We start from the raw sequence: 15,515 nt of genomic DNA on the forward strand, positions 1-15,515 counted from the left end.
CCCCCCCCCCCCCTCTATTTACATGAATGGTTTGGTCCATTCGCAACGGCAAAGCGAACGGCGAACGGCTAAATCGCCATAGCTCGGTAAGTACTTGTCCGATTAATTTCAAACCTTGAAAAGGCACATCCTCGGGTCCCCAGCAATATACCTGGCAAGTTTCAAGTATATCGGACCGGTAGTTGTCGAGAAACAGCGGTCACAGACAAACGTACAGACGTACAAACGTACAGAGATTACTGGAATTATAGATACTAGGGCATTGCCCGTACGTGGGTGCCCGTTCCTTGCCAAAAAAAAAAAAAAACGCTACCCGTACGCTCTACCCCGCCCGTACGCCCGTAAACAAAAAATAACAACGCTCTTCGCTTCCGCCCTTCGCTCTGACTGAATTGGGAGAAATAATGCGCATAAGAAATCGAATTACGTACCGTAATGGCGGTCAGCTCGTAACGCGCACACTGTCCGGAAGTTCGCATATCGCATATCTATCTATCTATCTATTAATGCCCAATTATTCAATTATCGCCAACGTATTTTGGCTTTTTGCAATTTAATCGCAAGGAAAAGTAGAAAGAGAAGAGGGAAAAAAAGAAAAGCCTTGCCTTGCTGCAAACAGCTGCTGCAAACAACAACAACATGGAAGGCTGCACTGTCCGGAAGTTGGCATATCGCAGTTACGATTATTTTAGTGTTAATGGCCAATTATTCAATTAGCGCCAACGTATTTTGGCTGTTTGCAATTTAATCGCAAGGAAAAGTAGAAAGAGAAGAGGGAAAAAAAGAAAAGCCTTGCATTAACGCATTAACGCTTGCATTGCATTAACGGTTCGGCACACGTGATAGCTCGCTGCTCTCTGATTGGTTGAAGCGTTTTTTGGACATAGCTCGGTAGGTACTTGTCCGATTAATTACAAACCTTGAAAAGGCACATCCTCGGGTCCCCAGCAATATACCTGGCAAGTTTCAAGTATATCGGACCCGTGGTTGTCGAGAAACAGCGGTCACAGACACACAGACACACAGACAGACACACAGAGATTGCTGGAATTATAGATAGATAGATATATATATATATATATATATATATATATATATATATATATATATATATATATATATATATATATGTCGGAGCTATGCACACTCGCATCTAAGCTGTCTCGTCTCGGTTTGAATCCCGACCCAACTCTAAACGATCATTCATCAATGTTTGTCATTCATCAATCAATCAATGGCTTTTTGCAGTGAAGTTTTGAGTTGGTTTTCTGAATTGCTTTTGCATTGTTCATTCTCATTTCTAAATTAAGCCATGTGAAACCAAATTATTGTCCTTGCAGCTCCTTACTTGTGTCCGTTATCTACAGCTGTGCTCTCTCACTTTTCCAGGTGTGGTCAGATTACACGGAGAAACATGCTGAGGAAGAGAACAAGGCCCTCGTAGAGGACACAGAGCGCAGCACGGCGTATCGGCCGGTGATTATCACAGAGATTACTGATAACCTCCACTTCTACATTCAAGATGTTGAAACCGGTATGTGCACTTATCAATTTCCATCACCACTCCTCCCCACCACCCCTGCTGCCCTGCCCTCATCCTTTCATGTTACATTTCGTGAAACTTGCTCCTCACTCCACCCACCCCATCCCACTACCCACTCGTGCATGCACACACGCACACAGTCTTCCTGTATTATTTTTACTGCATTGCACTCTTCCTGTAATCTTTAATTTGCACCGGTGTGTGAGCATCTCACAACATGTGATGTTCTTTCATTATGAGCACCAGCAGGTAAGCTGCAAAAGGAAAAAATGTTTGATACCAAAACATCCCGATGATTCTGTTGCTTTTGTCGCCAGACGGAATCATCCTTCAGCTGAACTCTATCAAAGCTCATGGTAAACATTCCCAGCAATTAAACTTTATTCGGATTGATTTTGCATCATCATCAGCCCAGCAAGTGAGAGGAAAACATGTGGGAGGCCATCAAGTCCATACGGGATAAAATTGGAGATGATGTTGGGATTCTGAATGCAAATCGTGTGAGGCTGCCTTTGTTAGTGCGGTCCAGGCCGCACAATCGCATCTTTCAGCCTATTCCTTTGAAAGAAACCACCATGGTCCCTGCCCCATTTTGAGCTATTAGATCAATGTAAACTCTATAACGATCAGTTTGTTTCCTGTTTTTTTGTTTTTCACTTGTTCTCTGCAATACTGATTTGGTGTAGATTCTGCTTCAAGCATCTTGGTGACACTATTACCACATTAAAAGTATAATTTTAGCCATTTGTTCTTGCATGGTTGACACGTTGTGCCTCTCTCGACGGCGTGCACATTTGTCCACACTTGTCCGTGGTGTGAGCCTCAACCCGTTCTCGATGCCCTCCATGGGAGCCGATTGAAGCGCGGACTAATGTGGTTAATGGTGTATGTGCTTCTGAGCACAGGCTAATAGATTTTCCTGAACCCAGCGGCACGCTCGGAATTGAAAAGCACCTTGTTTTAATTGCATAGACTTTGGCAGAAAGGCAGCGATGCATCCAAAAAACTCTGGCCTTGGTTGCCCAAGAACAGCCAGACATTTTGCCTGTGACATGTGGCAACTTCTATTTTGGATGGTCACTTTTAACCTCGGCTTGGCCTCTTCCCTCGTAATTGTCAACCGAAGTATTCTTCGTGCGCTTGATGAATCGATGCGTTTCAACTGGTGTCAGCCTTTGTTGAGCATTTCTTATTTATCCAAAAAAAACCACTTATCCATTTGCAAGAACCATGGAGAATCGATATGTTTGAACCCCAATTACCGATATTGGTTACACAAGCACACGGAGGCTTCTCTCCGAAGAAACAGCAGAATGTCGAAGCTTTTCATGTTTGAGTCTCCTTGAACGTGGATGATTCAATCGATGATACGAACCTTTTCACTCAAGTGTATTGAAATCCCAAAATTAAATGTAAAGACAGTATAAAAGACAGGTGAGGGACGCATGGATGAGTTCAGTGTCCGTCTAGTCTTTCAATTCAGTTATAATTTAATCGACTTCGATGGTCAACACATAAAAAGCCAAATACTTGTATCTATTTTGTTCTGAATTTCCCCAACCCTTTCCCCACATTTTGTGACAATTTTTATTGTGTGAGATTTGTACCATTATAATTGTTCTGTGTGTGAAAGAACTTGTTATAACATAAAACATTTTTGCAGTACATCAACTCATAATCGATATATAATGTATGTAGTGTACAGCATTCAAATTGATTGATCCCGTGTTTTAATGGCTGTCTATTGGATATCATCAGTTATAATGAACTGTCATGCCTTTTTTTTTTTTTTTTTTTTTTTGTGTGCAAGATTGACGCTCGTGTAAGAGCTAACATTGATCACAAAAAGACAAACTGACACATAAAACATAAAACATATGATAAAGGAGCAGGATAACAAGATGGAGAGCAGGGACATCGGGAGATCTGTGGGAGGGCGAGGGCTTGGGGAAATTACTGATTGAAAGTGACAAGAACTTTGCCACAATTTTTATTATACTTCATTGCAATGTGTACATATTTCTTAATTATGTTGTGTTAATTTGAGAGAGTTTTGGGATATTGCATATGGTTTCCATCTCCTTTCGGAGGAGACTTCATCTGCAACATGTGTCAATTATTTCATTGCCTGGGTCCGGAGAACATGCTCAAATGCTTCCTTTTCAAAAGTTCTACTTTCTGAGCAACATTGTATCCGTCTCTGTCTGCTTAGAAAACAACCTACATCCAATAAAAAGTAAAGGTCAAAAAACTTTCTTCTTTTTTTTTACATGATTGAGGCCTGTGGAAAAGGTAGAACAGAATGGAATGAAATAAAATCGCAGAGTGTAGGTTAATTAGGTCTCGAGATTGAGGGGTTGGATATGCAAGATTTGGAATACAACAACAACAGGCATTTTAAGGCCATTTTCCCTGCAAGAGCGAGGGCTCGCCTTGCGGTCCCCATGACAATCTTCTCCATCTTGCCCTATTTTCTGCATCTCCCCTTGTTAACCCCCTTGCCCGCATTTCTTCTTCGACCATCTTTAGCCAAGTCTTTCTCGGTCTTCCCCGTCCTCTACTTCCTTCTGCATTCATTTCCATCACTCTTCTCAACCAGTCACTTTCATCCTTCCTCAACACATGACCAAACCATCTCAAACTGTTTCTCTTCACAGCATCCATCACAGGCTCTATTCCCATCATCTTTCGCAATTCATCATTTGTCTTCCTCTCTCTCAACGATACTCCACACATCCACCGAACCATTCACATTTCCACCCTTTCCAGCCTTCGTTGCTGCTCTACGTTCATTACCCATGTCTCGCTCCCATAAATCATAACACTTCTCACACATGCAGCATACACCTTTCCCTTCAGCTTCAAGGACACTCCCCTCCTCGTCAGCACACCACTCAGTTCCCGAAACTTCTTCCATGCACATCTCACTCGAGCAACCGTTGCAGAGTCTGATCCACCTTCTCCATTCAGCATGTCTCCTAGGTAACAAAATGTTTTCACACCTTCCAGCTTCACGCCATCTCCAAGATCCAACTCAACATTTCCTCCATCTGCAGCTCCCTCTGTGCACACCTTACACTTGAATGTAGCTGCCACACTGGTTAATGACCCTCTCAAACCACTACATTTTTGGTGAACCCACTCAGCGCACATTGTACATTGAATGGAATTCACTCCGACACCCTTCCTGCACACAGCACATGGCCACTTCCCAGTTCTTTCCACCTCACCACATGCTTTACCACTTGCCATCACCTTCGTTTTTCCGATATTCACCTTCAGACCTTTTGTATCCATACATTCCTTCCACTTGTTCATCTTCTCCTTCAGTCCATCCATACTTTCTACAGTCAACACCAGATCATCCGCATACAACAACTCCCACGGTAAACCCTCCTTTACGTTCCGAGCCAGCACCTCCATCACAGCTACAAATAGTAGTGGACTTAGTACCGACCCCTGATGCACTCCCACCTTCACCTCAAACTCACCACTGTTCCCGTCCTTTGTCCTTACAGCTGTGCGCGCTCTTTTGTACATTGCCATCACTACTCTGATCAACCATTCCTCCACTCCTAACTTCCTCAATGCCCATGTCACAACTTCACGTGGAACCCTATCGAATGCTTTCTCCAGATCAACAAACCCAAGAAACAACTTCTTCCTCTTCTCCATGTACTTCTCCTGCAACTGCCTCACAATAAAAAGGACGTCTGTCGTTCCTCTTCCTGGCATAAATCCAAACTGCATTTCGTCGATCTTCACTTTCTTCCTTATCCTCCTTTCCAACACCCTTTCCAATACCTTCATTCCATGCTCCAATAACTTTATCGCTCGGTACGAGCCACAGTCCAGAGGGTCACCTTTCCCCTTGTATAGAGGGACAAGGGTACTCAGTTCCCAAGCCACTGGAATGTGGCCTTCTTTCATCACGAGATTGCAGATCTCTGTCATTCTCTTCACACCCCAATTTCCCGCTGCCTTCAACATATCTCCCACAACTCCCGTCGGCCCTCCCGCTTTTCTACTCTTCATTGCCTTTATCGCTTCCTCAACTTCCTTCTCAGTTATCTTCTCTGCCGGTCCTAAAACTGGGTTACTCTCTATGTTGCCATCCCATTCATTCTCTGAATTCAACAGCATTTCCATATATCTTTTCCATCTTCCTTTAATTCCATCTGGGTCCACAACGATTTGTCCCACTTCATCCTTCAAGCAACTCACCCCCATCACATCACACCTCTCTTTCGCTATCTGCTTTGCAATCCTGAATACCGCTCTCTGACCCTCTTCCCAATCCAAGCGTTCTCCGAACATTTTCCTACATGCCTCCTGCACCTTTTCTACCTCTTTTTCTGCAGCCTTCTTGGCTGCCTTATAACTTTCATGCTCTGCCTTTTCTGCCCCCATACCCTTCGCCTTCTGTCACTCCTTCAACTTATTGCTCTTCTCGTCAATCTTCTTTCCAACTTCATCATCCCATCACCATGTTTCCGAGTGCCTCGGTGGTCCTTTTGTCCATCCACATACCTCACCAATGGCTCCCAACAGACTATCTTTCATTGACATCCAACCACTTTCAAGCTCAACCACATCATCCTCTACCCTACTCAGCCTCTCTTTTAATGCCTCCCTCACTGTCACCTCTTTCAACCTCCACACCTTCATTCTCGGTTGGTACTTCACCTGCCGAGCTCTCCTCGCACCTTTCACCCTATGTCGCAGACAACCAAGTGGTGCTGTGAAACAGCCTCCTCCCCCAGGATCACCTTTGTGTCTCGGAGGTGCCCCCTATCTCGCCTACGCACCATCGGGTAGTCAACGGTTGTCGTCGACCCACCTGACGTGTATGTAACAAGCTTATTATCCTCTTTCTGGAACTGAGTATTACAAAGCAACAAATCAGCTCCATCAGCAAACTCCAAAATCCTTTCACCTTCTCCATTCTCACACCATATCCGTAACCCCCATGAACTCCCTCAAAACCATCCATACCTCTTCCCCCATGTCCATTTAGGTCTCCTCTGACCACAACAACTTCCTCATCTTTCACGTTTTCCATCAGCTCCTCTATTGCACACCAGAACTTGTCCTTCTCTTCATCGCTCCACCCAACCTGCGGAGCATATCCCGAGATGACGTTCACCAAGAGCTTTCCAATCATCATTTTCACCATCATCAACCTTTCACTCACTCTAGTCACACTTACCACACTGTCTACAAACTCCTCAGAAAACAGGACACCAACACCATTCACGCCCTCCGGGCACCCTTGCCACACAAACTTGTATTTCTGTCCCTGCCTACCTTTCACCATTCTCACACCACTTCCCTTCCATCTCGTCTCCTGCACACAACATATGTCCACTTTTCTTCTGACCAATACTTCCACCACTTCTGATCTCCCTGTAGATATGCTCCTGATATGCAAGATTTGGAATCAAATACAGAATTGAGGAATGTGGCCTTCTCATGAGGAGAGTCGGCTGTGGTGCCATTTGAAGTGAGGGAAGGGATGGAGGGAGAGAATACACCAGAGGACAGACATGACAATGCGCCACCAGGTCTTTGAAGGAGGAGACAGGTTGGAAAGTTCGGTCTTGAGGTTGGCCAGATGTTGTTTTCTGGCTTTTCTGAGAGTGGACGCACACTTGGTCAGGGCTCTATGGAATGATCTTGAGGTTGCCTTCGGTCTGATTTGCCTTGCAGGAAGAGAAGGCAAGTTGTTTTAAGGCAAATGCCTCACCACATGATTCTGTGTACAAGGGGCATGAGGATGGGGATTATAATTGCAGACGAGATGGTACAACTCTGTAAAAAAGGGAAAGCAAGTTTGTGTGGAAGGATTCCCAAACAGTATTAATATCACGAGAGGTGGAAATTAAGGACCAGTCCTGATATGAGAGGGCAGCTTGCAGCCCCATGCCAGTTAACTTGAGTGAAGAATAGCCAGAGAGATGTTGACTGTCACAAGCACTTGATCAGATTAACTTATATATTGGACCAAAATAGGCATAGGAGATATTTGGAAGAAAATTCACCATCACTAGCTCCATAAGGGATGACATGCTACTGGGAGAAATCTGGGTCGGATCGTTCACAGATTGGGTAAGGCCCACAGAGTCACAGAAGTCCTTTGCTGCACCACTATGGGTCGGGTAGTACACAGACAGTGGGAAATTGAGTGTTGACATAAACTGCAGCTCTGCCATCGGACTAGAATTCAAACCTGTTGGACCGAAAAATACAATACGAAGGGAGACACAGATGAATTGGCGACATATTGTGGGAGGTGTAGCGGTTACCGCTGGATGCACACAATCGCCTTGCACCGGCCAGAACACGGCCAGACGCGCCTCTCCCGGGCATGCCCGGACTCACTGTTCCCGGGCACGCCCGAACCTCCCGGGCACGCCCGGTCTCGTCTTTCCCGGGCATGCCCGCTCTCGCCTTTCCAGGGCTCGCCCAGAGCGTCCGGGCATGCCTGCTATCGCCTTTTCAGGGCTCGCCCAGAGCGTCCGGGCATGCCCGTTATCGCCTTTCCAGGGCTCGCCCAGAGCGTCCGGGCATGCCCGCTATCGCCTTTCCAGGGCTCGCCCAGAGCGCCCGGGCACGCCCAGCCTCGACTTGCCAGGCCGCAGCCAAACACGCCCGGGCAGTTCCAGACTCGCCTTTCCAAGGCTCGCCCTTGACACCCGGGCATGCCCGGTATAGCTTTTGCCGGGCAAACTTCCCGACATAAATGTGTATATATATTGCTGCCCGATAAACGGGCTTGTCAGAATACCTGAGCTGTTTTGTTTCAATAAAGCAACTCGGACGAATTCCGTCTTTGGTCGCGTCAATTCTTTCGACTCGCGTTGGAGCGCAGTTCCTTCATTGGTGACCTACCGACATGGATACGGCAGTGACGCTTAAACTGCCTACCTTCTGGGAGGCTCACGCGGCTGTTTGGTTCGCTCAGGCGGACTCTCAGTTCGCCCTGCGAGGCATCACCGCGGACGACACCCGCTTCCACCATGTTGTGGCGGCGCTCGGTTCCGCCACCGCGGCCCGCGCCTTGAGCCTCCTCGAGCACCCGCCGGCTGCTGACAAATACGACGCACTGAAGACACTCCTCCTCGACGCTTTCGCCCTCTCACCGGCAGCACGCGCACGGCGCCTGCTCGCTCTGCCCGAGCTCGGCGACACGCGCCCGTCAGAGCGCATGGACTATATGCTCTCGTTGCTCGGTGAGCACTCTCCGGATTTTCTGTTCCGCGAGCTGTTCCTTCGCCAGCTGCCTCACCCGGTACGCCTCGCCCTGGCTGGCACGTTGATCACGGATTCCCGCGCCCTCGCCAGGGAAGCCGATAAGATCTCCTCGGCGGGCCAGCACATCGGCGCGGTTACCTGGAGCCCGCCGCCGTCCGAGGTGACGCCCGAGCGCCCTGCGCGGTTGGAGGCCGAACTGCCGGTGCAACTGGCGGCCGCCACGCCGCACCGCCCGCTTCCGACACGACGGCCGGGGCCTCCACCTGACCGGGCGTGGTGTTATTACCACGCCAGGTTCGGACACAAGGCTCGGACGTGCCGGCCCCCGTGCACTTTCGGCAGGTCGGGAAACAGCCGGGCCGGCGTTCATTCCCAGCCATGAGCGCCGGCCACTCGGGCAACTTGCTGTTTATTCGGGACAAAGCGTCTGGGCGGCGTTTCCTGTGTGACACCGGCGCCCAACTGAGCGTCATACCCGCCTCCGAGCAGGACAGGCGGGATGCCGTTTGCGGCCCCTCTTTGGTCGCTGCTAATGGCTCGGCCATACGCACTTTCGGCCCACGCGTCGTCACCCTCTGCTTCGGCAGCCAGCATTTTCAATGGACTTTTGTGACCGCCTGCGTCCCCATGGCTTTGCTGGGCGCCGACTTCCTCTGCGCGCACGGGCTGCTGGTCGACGTCAAACGTCGTCGCCTTGTCAACGCCGAGACCTTCAGCTCCCTGGCGTGCACGATGAGCAGCTCCGCGCCGACCGAACTGGCGTGCGCCCTCCCGGCAGCGAACGAGTTCGCTCGCCTGCTCGCGGAATTCCCGGCCCTCACGCGGCCGACGTTTTCGGCCGTCGCGGTGCGGCACGGGATCGAGCACCACATACCCACTACGGGCCCGCCGGTCTACGCCAGGGCCCGCCGCCTCGACCCGGCCAAGCTCGCCGTGGCGAAGGCCGAGTTCGACGCGTTGGAGCACCTCGGCATCGTGCGGCGCTCCGATAGCGCGTGGGCCTCGCCACTGCACATCGTGCCAAAGCCGGGGGGTGGATGGCGCCCGTGTGGCGACTACCGCCGTCTCAACGACGCTACCACCCCCGACAGGTACCCGATCCCGCATATTCAGGACTTTTCCGCCCGTTTGGCGGGACGGGTCATCTTTTCGAAAATTGACCTGATACGGGGCTACCACCAGGTACCTGTCCGGGCGGCCGACGTCCCGAAGACGGCCGTCATCACGCCGTTCGGCCTGTTCGAATTTTTGCGGATGCCGTTTGGCCTCAAGAACGCGGCCCAGGCGTTCCAGCGCTTGATGGACGGTGTGCTGCGCAACCTGCCGTTTCTTTTTGTCTATCTGGACGATATCCTCGTCGCCAGCACGTCCCGCGCTGAGCACCTCCTCCACCTCCGAACACTGTTCGGTCGCCTCAGCGAGCACGGCTTAATTGTCAACCCGGTCAAATGCCACTTCGGCGTGACGACCGTTGACTTTTTGGGCCACCGCATCACCAAGACCGGGGCCGTGCCGCTGCCGACCAAGGTCGAGGCCATCACCACGTTCCCGCGTCCCCGTTCCATCAAGGCCCTCCAAGAGTTCCTCGGCATGGTGAATTTTTATCACCGATTCGTGCCCCGCGCTGCTCAGCTCATGCGGCCCCTTTACGAGGCCCTCCGGGGCAAGCCGGCCAATCATGACATTGTTTGGTCCGCGGCCATGGACGTGGCCTTCGCCAGCGCCAAACGGGCCCTCGCCGACGCAACGCTGCTGGCTCACCCGGTGCTCAACGCGCCCATTGCCCTCACGACGGACGCCTCCAACTACGCGGTGGGCACCGTCCATGAGCAATGGGTGGACGGGGTTTGGCAGCCACTTGCTTTTTTCAGCCGGCAACTCCGGCCGAACGAGTTAAACTACAGCACGTTCGACCGCGAGCTGCTCGGGCTATTCCTGGCCGTTCGCCATTTCCGACACCTCCTGGAGGGCCGCCCGTTCACGGCTTTCGTCGACCACAAGCCGTTGGTCTACGCAATGGCTAAGGTCACGGAGCCGTGGTCAGCCCGCCAGCAGCGCCACCTCTCCGCCGTGTCGGAGTTCACCACGGACATCCGGCACGTCGCCGGCAAAGACAACGCCGTGGCCGACTGTCTTTCTCGGGCCAGCGCGAACACGGTCCACCTCGGTGTGGACTTCACGCTCATGGCGGCCGACCAGACCACCGACGCCTCGGTGCAGGCACTCCGTGCGGCGGACACGGGCCTCCGCCTGGCCGACATTCCCTTCGCGGGCACCGTCCTGCTCTGCGACGTCTCCCAGGGCCAGCCTCGCCCCATCGTGCCCGTTTCCTGGCAGCGCCGCATCTTCGCCTCCATCCACGGCCTTTCTCACCCGGGCCGGAAAGCTTCTCAGAAGCTGGTGTCGGCGCGTTTCGTCTGGCACGGCCTTCGACGAAACATCCGCGACTGGGCCAACGCCTGCACGGCCTGCCAGCAGGTCAAGGTCCACCGCCACACCCAGGCCCCGCTGGCACCTTTCGCCGTGCCTGAACGGCGTTTCGACCACGTCCACGTGGACCTGGTGGGTCCCCTGCCCCCCTCGCGGGGGTTCACCCATCTGCTCACCATGGTGGACAGGACCACCAGGTGGCCGGAGGCCATGCCCCTCGCCTCCACCACCACCGCGGACGTGGCGCAGGCGTTCATCGCCACCTGGGTCGCGCGCTTCGGCGCACCAGCGGACATCTCGTCCGACCGCGGCCCACAGTTCACGTCTGAGCTTTGGGGCGCGGTCGCCTATTCGTTGGGGGTCACGCTGCACCGCACCACGGCCTACCACCCCCAAGCCAACGGGTTGTGCGAGCGGTTTCACCACTCCATGAAGGCCGCACTCATGGCCGGCCTTCAGGACGACGGTTGGGCCGACTGGCTGCCGTGGGTCCTTTTGGGCCTTCGCACGGCCCCCAAGGAAGACCTCCAGGCGTCCGCCGCCGAGCTCGTCTATGGCCAGCCGCTCCGCGTCCCGGGCGAATTCGTGCCCGACGCTACCAGTCCCTGGTCCGCCGCTCGCCAGCGCTCAGACCTCCAGGAGGCCGCCCGACGATTTGCCCCCGTGCCGACGTCCCGCCACGGTGGCCCCCAGTCCTACGTCCCCCCGGCGCTTCGCACAGTGGAGTACGTCTTTGTGCGTCATGACGCGCACCGGGGGCCACTCCGGCCGCTGTACGACGGGCCCTTCCGGGTCCTGCGACGGGGCGACAAGTCTTTCATCGTCGACTTCGGCGGCCGGCCGGACCGGATTTCTGTGGACCGCCTCAAACCGGCGCACATGGACGTCGACCGACCACCATGGTTGGCCCTTCCTCCGCGGCGAGGCCGCCCCCCGTCCACAGTTCCCCCCGCTCAACCACCCACCACCACGTCGGACCCCTCCCCACGACCCTCCAGGGGTTGCTTCGGCCGGGTCATCCGGACCCCCCTTAAATTGATCCTGCCGGTGCAGGTCGATTCTGGAGGGGCGTGTGTAGCGGTTACCGCTGGATGCACACAATCGCATTGCACCGGCCAGAACACGGCCAGACGCGCCTCTCCCGGGCATGCCCGGACTCACTGTTCCCGGGCACGCCCGAACCTCCCGGGCACGCCCGGTCTCGTCTTTCCCGGGCATGCCCGCTCTCGCCTTTCCAGCGCTCGCCCAGAGCGTCCGGGCATGCCTGCTATCGCCTTTTCAGGGCTCGCCCAGAGCGTCCGGGCATGCCCGTTATCGCCTTTCCAGGGCTCGCCCAGAGCGTCCGGGCATGCCCGCTATCGCCTTTCCAGGGCTCGCCCAGAGCGCCCGGGCACGCCCAGCCTCGACTTGCCAGGCCGCAGCCAAACACGCCCGGGCAGGTCCAGACTCGCCTTTCCAAGGCTCGCCCTTGACACCCGGGCATGCCCGGTATAGCTTTTGCCGGGCAAACTTCCCGACATAAATGTGTATATATATTACTGCCCGATAAACGGGCTTGTCAGAATACCTGAGCTGTTTTGTTTCAATAAAGCAACTCGGACGAATTCCGTCTTTGGTCGCGTCAATTCTTTCGACTCGCGTTGGAGCGCAGTTCCGTCAGAGGAATGATTCTGTTAGACAGATAATGTCAGGTTTACCAGTTATAGCTTGGATTGAGAAGTGTCAAATTGGCACAAAGACTCGAATGTTGGAGGTCCTTAGAGTTAGGGTTGGGGAAGAAGGCACTGTTGGCAGGGAGTGGACAGGGAAGAGTTGGTGGGAGAGTGGGAGGCGGGAGGATGTGGAATGTGACGTGGGTGAGCATGGAGGTGGTGGGAAGCTGGGGAAGCAATGAGAGGGGGAACAATGCTGGGGAAGCAGTGAGAGGGGGACGGGACACTGGGAAAGCAGAGAGGGAATGGAACACTGGGAAGGCAGAGAGGAGGCAGGATGCTGAGATGGCAGGGGGTGGGAGGGGGGGGGACAGGACACTGGGGAAGGAGAGAGGGGGCGAGATTCATGGGGGTGGGGGATTCAGGACATGGGGGTGGGGTCGGCCTTGTGGGAATCTTTATAATGTGTGTGTGTGTGTGTGTGTGTGTGTGTGTGTGTGTGTGTGTGTGTGTGTGTGTGTGTGTGTGTGTGTGTGTGTGTGTGTGTGTGTGTGTGTGTGTGTGTTTCCTGAAGCGGCAACGGTGTGATATAGACATGCTCGCGGTTACCTCTCCTGATCTGGTCGTGCTCTTGGCTGTCCTGCTGTGCTGATGGGGTGGGGAGAGGGATGAAGGTTGGCTCATTTCTGTGCACTCTGGGCTGTGAATCTGAGAATAGGAAGAAGAAGAAGAAAAAGAAGAGAGCTTTGATGGTCCTAGCTGTGTGTCTCAGCATGGCGAGGAGATAAGAGACGAGTCCTATGTCACTGGCAGGGTGTCCTGGCTGTATCTCTCCAATCTCAATCTCCACTGACTCTTGATTGCGCAAAGCATGATCATGGCCTTATATAGCCAGCTCTCCTGCCCGCTACTGCTCGGGAATTCACATGTGCTGTCGATGTTCCGGTTGTGCGAGGTCGCACGCATTGTGCAGCCATAGTTTTAAAACCCGCATTCGAAGCTCCATTGTATCACAAATGGAAGCGCCATTAGTGAGTGTGACTTGTGTATGAAACTATAATTGCGATGATTTCAGGATTAAACACGAATGGAAGATTGTAGGAGACTGACACCAAGATAAAGGGTGACAGGGAATCTAACTATTCACATGATTCTGATCAATGGTAATTGGGGTTCACAAACACTTACGGTGCCCCTCATTAGGATATAACTTTCGCACAATTAACCCGTCATTAACCCTTAAGTCAATTTTGGAACAGTGCGCTACCTGTCTCTCTCTCTGTCACTCTCTCTCTCTCACTCTCTCTCTCTCTCTCTCTCTCTCTCTCTCTCTCTCTCCCTCTCCCTCTCCCTCTCCCTCTCTCTCTCCCTCTCTCTCTCCCTCTCTCTCCCCTCTCTCCCTCTCTCCCTCTCTCCCTCTCTCCCTCTCTCTCTCTCTCTCTCTCTCTCTCTCTCTCTCTCTCTCTCTCTCTCTCTCTCTCTCTCTCTCTCTCTCTCTCTCTCTCTCTCTCTCCCTCAGACAAAAATCTGAGTCTCAACAGCAGCTGGTTCCCGAATCTCAATGAGACAGGGTGAGAATAAAAGACTATTTAACAACAACAATTCTGTCCCTTCCAATCGCCAAAACATTACAAGTGTAGTGAGTACCGTCATGTATCTGTTCTGTCGACCAGAATCTTTTCTTGTCAGATGCATCCATCCCTATGCACATATTTATCATTTCTAAATGGAATTTCGAAAACGCAGAAACATGGCTCTTCTTCTTTCGTATGCAGCACGGGGACTGCAGGTAGCATCATTGGCTGAGAGTGCGGTTGCGCCACTGACATGGTGCGCCTATTACCAGTGCACTGGAACTCATTTCGCTGACCTCAGAAGGATGACAGGCTGAGTCAACCCCACCTGTTGTTAATTCAATGGCCGACTGGGATTCAAACTCAGGACCCCAGGATCCCAAGCCAGTCACCGTAACCATAAAGCCAACTCGCAAGTTCGGTGGCTTAAAATGGCTCTGCGGATGATCGTCAATAACAGTTGCACTGCAACCAACCACTAAATGATTGGAGGAGTGGGGCAGCAGTTCAGTGGCTATGGGGCCAGCAAGTAAAAAGTCAGACCAGGCAAATATTTATTTGTGCTTGCAAATATTTCAAATATTGAAACAAGCAGGCAGGTATTGAAGCATGGCAGCAGGCATCTCGTCGTCATGGTTTGAAATGGCAGGTGGGAGGTCTGGCAGCAGAGCAAGGACGGCTGGCTTAAACTTGACTTATTTACTGGGAGGAAATGGTGGTGCGCAGGGCAGCTGTTCGCTGGCCGATACGGATCAAGTTGGTGCGATAGGTTTCAGCAATACCACTCCACATCATGACACTTCCATATCATTTGTGGCTTCCAGGGAAGGACTGAGGCGATCTGAGACTGAGGACTCAGACTCAGACATGGACTGAGGCGATCACTCATTGCATCTTCTGTAGGCCCATGCACTTTCATCATTCCTTTTGAAGCAGGAAATCTGTACTTGAACAGTTTCTTCTTTTTGAAAAGAGCCTCTTATTAAAGGTCAAATTTGATTTGTTGTGTACTTGATGGGAGTACATACAGCTTTGTGTGACGTGCAAAGCAAAGTCGATTTG

At 52.2% G+C, this 15,515-nt stretch overlaps 1 protein-coding gene across 1 annotated transcript in view; it reads left to right on the forward strand.

Annotated features, from left to right (window-relative positions):
* Positions 1–15,515, forward strand: part of SND1 (staphylococcal nuclease and tudor domain containing 1) — a gene marked incomplete in the record, with an annotated part of 904,817 nt that overhangs the window by 828,435 nt on the left and 60,867 nt on the right. Inside the window, 1 exon segment of the mRNA XM_078777892.1 lies at positions 1,390–1,534. Coding sequence (XP_078634018.1) covers positions 1,390–1,534 — 145 coding nt within the window.

This window comes from Myxine glutinosa, chromosome 1, assembly GCF_964187855.1.
Source record: "Myxine glutinosa chromosome 1, kmMyxGlut1.1, whole genome shotgun sequence".
NCBI lineage: Eukaryota > Metazoa > Chordata > Myxini > Myxiniformes > Myxinidae > Myxine > Myxine glutinosa.